General features: G+C 43.4%; 1 protein-coding gene across 2 annotated transcripts in view; it reads left to right on the forward strand.

Moving 5' to 3' along the window:
• Nucleotides 1-12,857, forward strand: part of igsf21a (immunoglobin superfamily, member 21a) — a 124,792-nt gene that overhangs the window by 94,986 nt on the left and 16,949 nt on the right. For both annotated transcript variants that reach the window (XM_040203806.2, XM_040203807.2), the window contains exon 5: nt 4,248-4,363. In XM_040203806.2, coding sequence (XP_040059740.1) covers nt 4,248-4,363 — 116 coding nt within the window. The remainder of the gene's footprint in view (nt 1-4,247; nt 4,364-12,857) is intronic.

Genomic DNA, 12,857 nt, shown 5'->3' on the forward strand with positions numbered 1-12,857 from the left:
AGGACTTTTCTGCAGCCTTGACTGTGCCGTTTCCAAAGGTCTGTTCGTACTTTGAACCCTTCATTTAACGGAAGACTAAATGCTCATGAATTTTCCTTAATGTGAAATTGAAAGAGTCCCATTTAGCAACTGAATGGGCGAATTAGAGCAGAAGAAAAAAGGCTTTCAGCCTGACGTAAATGAAAGACGGATAACATTCTGCTATTGCAATCCCTTTCCCTCCGTCTGTGTTCTCCCTTTTGTTACAGATCTGCACATCAGAGACACTGTGATGCTTTATCCTTCCGGCACGAAGAGGAAGGACCTTTTACATGTTTTTTTGGGGGGGGGTGGGGGGGGGGTCCACGTCCTCTCGGCCTCGGGCCTCGCTGTAGTCACTGCCCTTAAAACAGAGTCAAGTCAAATCTATTTGTGCCTTTTGTAAAAAAAATCTAAATTGGCAGCCTCACAAATGTGAAAGGAAACGTGTGTTTTGAATGAACCAACGGCCTCCTGTGACCGAGCGGCGTGCGCCCGCGTAGGACAGCCGGCGACTCCGGCACAAGTCGTGCATGAAAGAAAAATAAGAACTAAACAGAAGAAAAAGGGCCCCAAGAGTCGGCAATCGCGAACGGGCTGGAATTGAAAACCTTGGCTAAATGATTGCGCTAATGTTCCTTTTGTGAATGCCATTTAAATTGGCTTCTTTAATTTTGGGACACTGATTAGCAGCTTTCACCTGTAAGTCCGGAGCCATTTTGAAAACTCAACCTGCAGTGGCATTTATGAGATTACAAGAGTGCTTTGGAACTTAGTTGTTCCCACTTATCCTGCTTTGGTACCCAGCGGGCTGTGACACTGTGCACGCTCCCACACACACACACACACACACACACGTTCCCATGCAAATGTTAAAGGCGGCATCGACCGACTCACTGTGCATCTGCTTGATAGATACGGGCGCAAACAAAGATTTTTCTCTTAACAAAGACGAAGCATTTCAGCCGATGGTTTGAAAGGAAGGTGTTGTTATGGGAAAAAATATATTTTTGTCAATTAGGTAATCCAGAGATTTTTATAAGGTTGCACAGACTCTTGGTCTTACAATAATAACGACATCTTTATCAAATATTTAGTGCTGAATTCATATCAGGAAGAGTAAGCCAGGGATGACCTCGCAGCCTTTCCTTTGCCCTCCCTCACACACACACACACACACACACACACACCCCGTCCATGCACAACGAAGAAACCCCAGAGACGTGGACCCGAGGCCACGGTGCTTAGCGCAATGGGATGTTGTGCGTGTGAGTCTTGTGAGTCCAGCTGTCTCCAGAGTTCTGAAGTCCATTAATTACGAGGCAATTGGAAGGTCTCATGGGAGCATTAAATGTGCACAATTCCAATTGTCTTTCCTCCGTTTTTTTTTTCTCCCCCCCACACATTTGTAGTGTCCTGCTTTTAAGATTCCGGATCTTTATTACATTACACTACATCACATGTCATTTAGCTGACGCTTTTATTCAAAGTGACTTACAATAAGTGCATTCAACCATCAGGATACAAACCAAGAAGAACAAGCAAATTGGCAATTTTCTCAAATAAGCCAATTTATTGATATGAGATGATGGAATGAAGCCTTCACTATGTACAACATGCTTGGCGGCGCCACGCGATTGTTTTTCAGTTTTCTCTCTTTTTTCAACAAATACATATATTTTTATATATATAAGAGATTTTAGCTCATCAAGACTATCAGAAAGACTTTTGAGCCAACGAGGTTGGCAAAAACTACTCGACTTAATGATGTCGTAATCCTCAAATAAAGTAAAAACCTCATTGTGACACAAAAGCCTTTCTTCTCACACTAAACCAATATTCTGCACATTCCTCAAGCTTTCCTCAGTTCTGAGGGAAGAACCGGTGAGTGCCTGAGCAGGAACACGTCTGCCCGTCCTCGCCACAGAGGAAAGGGAGATACGCTGCTGAGAGGATCTGAAATCCTCTCTGCAAGTTTTTATAGAAATATATGTTGAATTTTTTTTCATTCGGTTATTTGCGTTTTCCCTTACAGACCACGCGGTAACCCACCAAAGATTGCTGTTCATGCCTCTCCGTACGCGTCTGCACTGTTGAGCCCCGAACTGCCCCCGTGCGACGCGCCCGGCAGACCGCTTAAAACCTCCCAGAAAAAGCAGCACAAAAAAACAAGGGGGAAAATTTGCTCAACGTTTAATAAGTGGGCGAAGAGAGAGCTGCAATTAAATTGAGGTATGAAAGGCTTAGACGCCGTCATCCCAGACAACCAGCCTAATCCTACACCGGGTTGTTGTGTTTGCAAATAGCATGCTTTGCACAGCAGGTCTTGTTTTATAATTACTTCAGATATTTCACCGAGCTTTATGGCTGTCCTTGGATTTGACATCCACCCACAGGGCAGAAAACCCGATCGATATACCTCTCTGCACTGAAGTAACTTAACCGAAACAAAAGCGTCTCCTTGTTAGAGCTCGTGGCTCTGTGAGTACTTGGCAGGGGATTAACACTTCTTGGCAGTAAAGTAGAAATTTGAAAATTGACAAAAATTTGAGGAAAAAAAAAATTGAACTCCAGGAGATTATCGTTTTGACAAAAAAAGTAGATGTGGATGCTTGAGTGGGTCAAAAGTCCCTGCAGATTGCTGCAAAATCTCTCTCGATCTCTGAGCCGTTACAGCTGCTACTTTAGTGAAAATAAGTATTGCAACACTTTGAAGAACAAAAATGAACGACGGCGAAATACATTTTCTACACCGCCGCAAACTCGATTCCATTAAACAGCATTTCACTCCGGTGTAAGATGCTGTTTTATGAAAAGGAGCGATCAATATCAGGAATATATAAATGTGGATTTCTTCTATTTTGATTGTCTCATATGCTCTGCATACCGGAGCAACTTCGCCGCGCTTCAGAGCACTTTGCCACTTGACTCTGTTCTGCGTCGGGTACTTGGTCAGGAACCGACAGCTTATCATCCGCCAGGTTGGGGCAGGCTCCTCGGTGAGCTAATGGAGTGTTGGAAGGTTAATTTACTACCATACGAATCCCATCAATAAGCAATTAAGTGGCGTGGAAACACAGAGCCACCCCGACCAGCAAAGCAACCACGTCCCCACACAGCCCCCACCTTAAATCAATTCATTTCCCTCTGCGTGTCTCTTTTAAACCTCCTTGATGGATTTAAGTGACACATGAAAAAGGACTTTCTGGTTGCCTCAACGTGTTCTCCTCAAAGCGTGACACATGGATCCAGAAATTTGAATCTCATAAGAGGCTTCTTCTCTCAACTCACACGGTTTGTTTCACCCAAACCTCCCAAACAGAGCTTGGGGGCCAATTGGAGAATTCAAAATGTGAAGGTAAATAAATCGTCGGACTATTCAAAAAGGCATGAAAGGCCTCACAAGGGGAATTCATGTAGATGCGTAGAAAACAAACTCTGCATCTAAGGCTTTTGAAAAGGGGCCTTTGATACTCAGCGGTCCTCATTCAAAATTCAAGAGGTCCTCGTGCAGCTGCCCGTCATCTGCTGCAGTGTCGTCACTTGACAGCGTCCTTGTTGATATTCCCCCCCCCCCCCCCCCCCCCCCGAAAGATCCACAACATGGTGTCGGGAGTGTGCGTCGTTGGTGTTTAAGTTACCATGCGGGGACTCGGCTAGAACTGCATGTTGAGCAGCTGATTTTCCGAGGGATGTGTGAGATCTTCCGTTCATTACTTCCTTCTCCTCCCGGAGCTCCTGTGATGCTGTGAATGTTTTTTTCCCCTTTTCCACTGCCGGGGAAACGCTCGCTGGAATCGAGCGAGCGAGATTCAGACGGCGGGTTTGTCATATGATATGTATGAGATTTTCTACCTTTTTTATCGGCCTCATCCGACTCACGGGATCCCCGGGGAGCGCCGCACATGTTGTTCTGACCCATTCAGTTACCTTCTCAGGTGGAGATTCTCTCAGCAGGTTCTTGGGTCGGATAGACAAAGCAGAGGCCTGCACATTAGTTTTGAGTCTGTTTCAATTTTAACATCCGGGCACGGCAGCATCTTTCTGCAACCGACACCCCGAGACGTTTTAGCACCAAATAACCCCACGGATTGAACTTGGCAGAGGAGATCTGGTGGTTTTCCAACAGTTTAAGAATACCCCGTGCATTTATTTTTATTTTTTTTTAATCAATCAAATGTGTTCGGGGGTGCCATTGATTCACAAAGCTTTCTTCCTGTCCTCCACAGCGCCTCCAAACAACATATCAGTGGTGGCAGAAAACACTCCGGCCCCGTTCAGTCGATACCAAGCGCAGAATTTCACTCTCGTCTGCACTGCGAAAGGAGGAAAACCAGCGCCGTCGGTGAGTTGCTTCAGATGAGACGCCCTGCAGCCGCTCCATGAGGGAGCTGCCTTTTACAGCGGATAGATCGCCGTTGTTCACGGGGAAGAGAAACGCCGTTGCATGTTGCTAACAAACACTCAGAGTTGTGATGTTTTTAATATTTCAGCGAAAACAGGATTTCTAAAGTTGCATACCAACAGCACAATCCTTGATCTCACAGCTTCCCTCAGACATCCAGTGTTACTTGAGAAAAGATGAGGCTTTTTGTGTTACTTACCACACAGTCATTGGCCTCGAAAAGTAAATAAAGTAAATTAACTATGGAAATGTGAATGTTACATGGATGTGTGAAGATGTATAAATTTGAAAAACGATCAAATGTCATCCATTTCTGTCCATTGAGCATGTTGCCATCTCAGTGCTCCCTTTTCACCAAATAGGAATTATTGAACAGGATTCAGCGAGTTGGCACGCAGACATTTGACCAGAAGCAAAGGGACTTTGCTAATTGATCTTTTTTTTTCTCAGAAGCCTATTTTACCGGATGCTAAAGTTTCCATTTCCAAATAGAAAAAACATCATGGTTGGACCCTCCAAAAATAAGTTTGGTAAACGTGAAGTGAAAAAGCCAGCAACAAAATAAGAACATCTACAATATGTAACTCCACGATAACGGTTGGCCACAACATTGTTTGACCCAACCTCCACCACTGCCCTCTCAAATGACTATTACTCGTTTCTGAGCATTTGCGACGCAGTCCGTGGAGACCACATTGCGCAAAAAGCATCATTTAGTTAATAGCTGCGTCATTCGCTGCGTCCCCGTTGTTAAGTTCTTTACAGGTTGACCGGTGATTGATTACCGGCGCTAATTCAGTCACACAATCAAACACAATCAGATGGAGGGAAACGGACACATTAGTGTTATTGACGGTCGCACGCTCGGGCTAATGAATCGAATCGCGGTGACACACGGCGGCGGCAATGATGGCGCGCGGAATTGCCCCGTCCCGCACCGTCCACGTGCAACCGAACAGACGCTTCCTCACGTCAACCTTCCTTGGAGTGGGAAAAACAAGGTGTCGCTTGTTGTGTTTGGCCTGAGACGCTGGCTGTTTGTCGTCCCCCCCCCTACGGGGTCATTAATCATCGTCCGCGGGTGTATGGTAATGGACTCCGGGGGCCCCGGAGCGTGTACCCATCGCTTGCAATTATGAGCCCGGTGAGAGGTGAATACAAGGTGAATGTGATTTCCGTCTGCGAGGTACTTCCTGGCCGATGGTGTGATGAGTGAAGTCGTCCCTCCACCGCCTCCACCGCCTCCACCCCCTGTTGTGATTCACAAGGAGCCTTAAGCCATTAAAGCACAGCGTTGCCGGATCCTCGGTCCCAAAGCTTAATGGAGGAAAAGAGACCCTGAAAGGGTTTCGGCTGGTCAGTAAGCCGAGGCTGCCCGCGTGTCAGCGGCCGTGTCACACTGCTGATGAACTCAGCGGGCAAACAATCCAGGCCACTGACTTCAGATAAAAACTCAAATACCGCAGCGCCGTTCACCATCTCCTCTGCACGTTGCATAAGAAAAAAAAAAGAGTATATTGTTTGAGTATATTGAAAAGTTTGGTTCCTCACTGCAAAGGTGAGGACAATGGCATTCAATAAGATTAGATGAGAGTTTAGCTATGTTTTGCAATTATGAAATATCTCTGTTTAGTGAATATGAGTTCATGAAGGCCGTTTCCATCGACAGCAGCATCATACAACTTTGGTTTTGAATAACTTTCCTTGAAGGTATTTACTATTTGACTGAATCTTGCTAAAAGAAGTTGCCTGTTTTAAAGGTTAAACCACCTCAAGTGTAAATTCAGTGTTGGATTTAAAAACAGACATTTAAGGTTTAGATGTAAACTTCTTAATTGTAGGCTAGTTGAAATTTTTGCAGCAATATGACAAATGAACGCTAGGTGATGCAACCCATTCGAGTATCATTAAAAAGCAGATTTTCTGGTTTTGGTATTTACCACAACTACAATTGATTACATTTCAGTGTTATATTATACGCCTTATCTGAAGATATTTATATCAATTTGAGGCTGTTAAGCGGGAAGTGTTGTTGACACACAGCTCACAGAGTCAGTAAACGAGACATTAATGGATAAAACAGAGAACATAAATGGGAAATAATGAGCTTTGTGGATTGCTACATGATAAACCTACATGATGAACCATTATCATTCTAAATGATTCAGTTCAGCAGCCAGACTAAACCATTTTGAAACCAAATGCATTCATTGGAGCCCCTGAACAGGGGTCCGTTTCAAGAAGCGGATTCAGTTTGTTAACCCCGAGCTGAGGGAAACTCCAGGTTGTCTGTTCCACAAAGGGAGGTGACTAAAGCTCAGTCGCCATGGTAACTGAGCCTGCGAACATCACCTGGTCGGGAGCAGGTTTCCTTCCATAAACCTGGAGTTTCTTTCACAGTCTTCTCCCTCTGACAGCAGCCCAGCCGATCACACAGCGCGCTTTCATTGCCTCGTTCATTCACGCACTCTGTGTCAGGCAGCAGTTTCCACATATGAACAAAATAAGGTCTCTGTTACGGTAAAGACTAAAGTGTTTTCTTGTACACAACGCGTCTTTTTCTGGACGATCCTGTATAAATCCTGTCCAAATATGTTTATAACCTCAGCCGTCCTCATGTAACTAATGTCCCCCATCTGAGTGGACTCTTTGTGGAGCATTACGTCAGTTTCCTTTAGAACATCGGTTGATGAGGGCAACACTGAATATATCAGTCAATATCTCTAAAAACAACAAGAGAAGTCTACTACATCTTCAGATTGGCTCTTTGGATTATTTTCAAAGAGGCTTTTTTGAAGCGATACCGTTTTACCAGAGAAGCAGAAAGGACACTGCAGGTGTTCCCAGTTTCTCAGTACAAAGTCGGGTTGAGAAAAGTTTGCTAAACTCACCAAACTTCCTTTGTGTTGCACAAGTTGCTGCACTCGGGCAGACGGACAAAACAACAACAACATGAGATGTTACCTCCTGAGAGGAGGTTTTATTAGCGCACAAGTAGAAACACTCGTGTTAGCACCATGAGTCGATTGAATAGGGACTTTCTTACATTTAAACATTGTGTGAGTCAGAAAATATTGGAGCCTGATTTCATGGTCACTAATTTACCTTTTAGTAGTATATCCTAAAGGTAAGGGATATTCAATTCATATTCAATGGGGTCCAGTTGGTGAGAATGTACTCGTGCAACATCACAACAATGTATTAAAATCTGTATGAATTTACAATTGAATGTTAAATGAAGAAAGTTATATTGGATAACATCTAAAAGGTCGCTGTTGTCAGACTTCAAATTAATTCAATAACAATGAGAACAAAAACTCCATAAAACATAAAAGCTTTTGAAAAATGTTATCATGAAACAAAGTACGTCATTTGGGAAAATTGAATTTAACTGAACTGTCCTTCAGCTTTGAATGGAGCTCATTCAGGTGTTAAGTGAAAACAGGGTTATTTCCTCTGTGTTCCCCTCCGTTTACATCACCGTGTGTTGTGATTCTGATTGTTTTAGGCTCGCCTTCATTTTGGGTTTGATTTGCTTAATGATTCGCTGTGGCACATCACGTCACCACTTTGACAATAGCCAGGGTCTTTGAACATAAGAGACTACTGTTTAATCTGGTTTTAGATCTCATACTTTGGCCGTAGCCGGGATTAGCCGGAAGACGTTCTTTGAGAAGTAGCTTGCTTTTATATTAGTGTTTCCAATATTCTCTGTGCTTCATTATCTAAATGATATCATAGAGCGTTAGGCCTGTTTTTAAATGTCGTCAAAGGATTTATCAAATATTAATCACAGCTCCTGTCGAAGTTAATGATGGGTTACAAAAAGGACAATTACAAGACTAAAATGTTCTCGAGTTAATCATTATGACTTATTGCAATGAAGATGATCCGCATGACTGTTTTGGAACGAGCAGAAATCTCACGTTTAAACTGATCATTTGTTCTATTTACGCTGTTGTCTACATTCACGCAGCATAACAGAACCTCATAATTAGCTTTGTACGTATTTGCTTGGATGTTGCCTCTTCGTTCCAGTCGCATATCTGATACTTCAAACGGCTCCGTTCGCTTTCTGATGAAACTCATTCGGTCTCCGTCGGTTCTGCTGCCCTGTGGCCCGTTGAAAAAACCAGCCGTTGTCAGCTCATTTTCAATGTCACGTCATTGGCAGCCTGCTCTCATAGCGGCTCACTACTCACAAAGGCAATTGGCCTCATTTACTGAACTAGTTTGACCAATATTTATTGTTTTAAAGTCTCTTCTGTTCTAGATTTCGGGTTTTTTTCAAGACGACAATGAATAAATTCCATAATGCACAGAATCCATATCGATTTTATATAAGTTTGGGTCCTAATGAGGAAAATGAGTATCTGTGTGTGTTGTGGTTTTGGGGAAGAATCAAAAGTGAGAAAGAATAAGAACCTGAGATGCTTTTGTCATATACGGTCAGATTCACTCCCCAACAATGATGCACGTGCAGGTGCAGAAAACCAGAATAATTTTCAAGTTTGAAATAAAGTGTCCAGTGTAACACCTATTAAATAAAGAGCAGAGCGGATGCACGTAAATTGTCCTTGGAGTTGCAGGATAAGCGACGCGGGGTCAGTGGTGGTCCTGGGCTTTATAATTGAGGTAACTTTCTTATCAGTCCTGGATTACGGACACATTTTATACATGCAATGCTCCTGCTGCCACTTCGCCCTCTTAGGATGGTGTTCATCATTCAGGATTCATGGCTGGAGATGATTATAATTATTATCATTGTGAGCTGTCTGCTGAGGTTTTGGTGGCCCTTCTCTACGTAAAGGTCAGCCATCGGCCAATTTAGTTCTTACTATCCTCTCATCCCATCGTTCAAACACACCAATACGTTCACAACGACAAGCCCATCTGGACTCAAGCTAAGTGGGGAGTGAGTGCGGCGTGAACACGGTTTGCAAAAACTGCTTTGTTTCACGTCCTATCATAACATCGGCTTAATTATTGGTGCATCGCTGGTGGATCTTTACGATTTCCCTTTTTAAAAGACAAATGCCCGCCGCTGCCACCTGCTGGCAAGGAGGGCAGTTACTCTCTCACGTGGTGGTTGGCTAGTTTTAGCGGCTGCAGTCTTTGAGGCGGGTTCAAGTGAAACTTTGGCGCCAGACGTGAGCGACGTAGGAGAACTCGGTGTGAATAACACCATGTTTTGTTTATGTATGAGGCCATAACTCTTTCATTTCAACTTCTTTTCATGCATTTTAATGTGGGCCTTTATCTGGTAGTTTTTACTCAATCTAGTTTATCTGTGCATTTCCCTGATGGAATAACAAGCAGAATGATCCACGCTTACCTTTATATTTCTCTTTTTGCTACATTTTTTGGTCCTTCTCGCCGTGCTTATGATCTTTTGTTTGTTTTATACTGTGCTATATTGAAATTGAGTTCTCTATCTCAATATAGAGTTCAGAGAAAGGTTGACTGAAGTGTTTAAGCTTTACCCACACTGCTACCGTCACAAATAAATAAGTTTTAGAAGGCGTCTGCTTTAGCAATATAATGCTCAAAATGGCTCTTTTTGACGTTTTATTGGATCTTCAAATTGAGACACCCAACATGCCACGTTTCCACAGTGCCAATTTCAGGCTGCTGAATATAATCCAACGCATGCGGTAAAAGCGCCCGCTATTATGTTTCAAGATCTGTCGCCATCTGACGTAACCAAAGAGAGCTGGTGACATATTGATAACAGCTTCCCAGTGCCACTCATTAGAACATCCTCAGAGCACAAGCAAGCACTGATTGAGAAGAAGGAGATAATGACGCTTAATAACAAGAAGGAAAAGCTGATTAAGTCACGGATCCTTCTCTCCTCTGACCCCTTCGCTTGCTTCTGCACTCTGGTTGAATCATTCAGTCACCGCGCAAATAACCGCCTCGTCCTTTTGACAACGCCGTGATTAATCGCACCAACCAAAAGGACCATTGCAGGATTGTTACAGTTTCAATAGGATGTCAATTTGAGATGTTGATGAGATCCACTTTCACACGGAGGCGGACGATACGGCCTTGATAGCAGTAAAATCTCTACAAGAGAGAAAGTACCCCGTTTTGCATATTCTAGAGTGCACATGAAAAAAATATTAGAGACAGTCTTGGTCTTATCTTGGGAGCTTTATAATAACTTGAAATAAATAAATGTTTGCTCTCTAATTTAAGCGGCGAAGTGACACATTCTCTGCTAACGCACCTGTCGAACGAGGAAATGTGGGAAATTAGATCTCTGCAAATTAGCAGGTAGCTTCAAGTAAGCCAAACGTAGTCTACAGTGATGACATATGTCTCCTTAATTGTGATTAGATTGAAGACGAATCGTGCATCCTGGTCCCGTTGACTCAGCGTGTTTGGGCAAATTGCATGCCGCACAGCTAAGGACAAGGTACCTTTGTCACACGTCTCTCCCTCGTCCGTCTCAGCCGGCTGGAAGCTGTTCAGTACACAAGAAAACACCCTTTCACAAAACGCATTTAAATAGCGAGATGTAAGAGCCTGATCTCGCCGAGCTGCATTCATGTGTTCGGCTTTCATCGAAGGCCTTCTGAAGTTGGTATTTTTCAGCATGATATAATGGCAAGTGCTTTAGACTTAACTGATCCGAGTTATAGTCCATTAGTGGTCTCAAACGTTGATTTCTGAAAACTGGGGGATATTTGATCTGGACGTGTAAGATGTATTCACGCTGTTTTTTAAACGTGGTTACCACTAAATCTTGATGGTCTGTTTGTCCGTAGGGCGAAAGAGAGACGATGTTGCTATACGTGAACGTAGTCCTCATCAAATGTATTGTTTCCTGTGTCATATGGTTTGGTTTTTTGATGAATAGCAATTTTCCGTCTTCTTTGATCACCATGTTGCAACGCAAAGGTTGGCGTGATGAAGAGATCCATTTTGTTCTCTCATAATCACCTTTGCGGGTCGAACGCGCTTTGCTCACCAAAGAAGCTTTCCTTTGGTTGCCATTGGCAACCACGCCCATAGATTCAATTCACTTTATTTTGTCTAACCCCAAAATGGCAAATTTGCCTAAGAGGGATTTACAGTCTGACACCAAATTCAACACAGTCGACCTTAAAAGTCAACACACGTTCCGCTGATTGCCATCAGATTTAACCCGATTCATTACAAGAAAGGCAACAGATCAAGCAAAAGAAAAACAGATCACGCCGAATCGTATGTATTGACAAAGTCGTAAATCATAAAATAATGCAGACGTGAAACCGCTTTACAGGACTTCCACTTAAAAGCATCACACACATTCATGCACCGTCCCTGAATGCTTTCTACGTCTCATCACGTCTGCGCCCGTATTTCCATATGGGATCTTCTTCTTCGTCAATATAAGGTGAGATGACAAAGAAGCAGAACTGCAAGATCCTAACTCGGAAATAGCGCTTCTGTCCCTGCAGCTAATACCTGTTATTCCATTCATCCACGTCGCTGATGAAACATTGATTGATCCCCCTTCTTATACCTCCAGTAGGCAGGTGACAAAGAAAGATATTTATGTCAGGATGGATAAACTGATGCTTAATATTTTGCTGGAGGCGACGTCTCAAAAAAGCTACTTCCTCAGAGCGTCTCTCTGCACTATGTTGATTAGATATACACATTCTTTTTACTCAAATGAATTCACTTCTCTGTCAATGTTTATAGACACAAACCAGTTATCTGGGCTTACATAATTAATTCCCTGTTATGCCAATCCACAGCCAACCAGGTGTTACTGTGTACCCACACCATTTCATCCAACATAAGCAACAGAACAGGTGCAGCGCGCTCTAATTTTCTCTCCTCCACCTGCTGTGATAATTAATACGCTGTTTTAATGCACGGTGAAAAGGCTTCTTCTCTTTGCGAGTTTGTTGTGTAGCTGTGGGAGTTGGCGGCAGACTCGAGGGGTCACTGTGGATCTGAGGCAAGTTTATCCGCTTCCCATTGAGCTATTGGTTTGCAAGCCCTTAGGTGGGCAGAGAAAAGGGGTGACGGGTATTGAATTCTCCAACAGTGTAAAAGTTCACATGAGGAAGGTGTGATAAACTGTAGCACTTCATTTACAAATTAGCCGGATGTGCACCGCTGGGCTGCGATCGATGCGCCTGCATCGATTCATACATTTAGGAGACCGTTTGCCACCAAAGGTTCACAAAGTAGATGTCGAAAAAACAAATGCGGGATGTGGAGGACACTCGCGTGGGAGGTCGTTTGTGAGCGTACATAAATAAATGGTCTTTGGTACGGGTGTGTGAAGTGAACCTTGGTGACACACTATGTAACACTTCTTCTGTCCTTATAACAACAACGCGCTCGTGTGCTCTAATTGAAAACTAAGGTTGTACTTGTAGGCGTCATTAGTTATCTTTTGCAAGAAACTGCACTTGTGTGAAATTTCTCA

This window comes from Gasterosteus aculeatus, chromosome 17 (assembly GCF_964276395.1).
Source record: "Gasterosteus aculeatus chromosome 17, fGasAcu3.hap1.1, whole genome shotgun sequence".
NCBI classification, from domain to species: Eukaryota; Metazoa; Chordata; class Actinopteri; order Perciformes; family Gasterosteidae; genus Gasterosteus; species Gasterosteus aculeatus.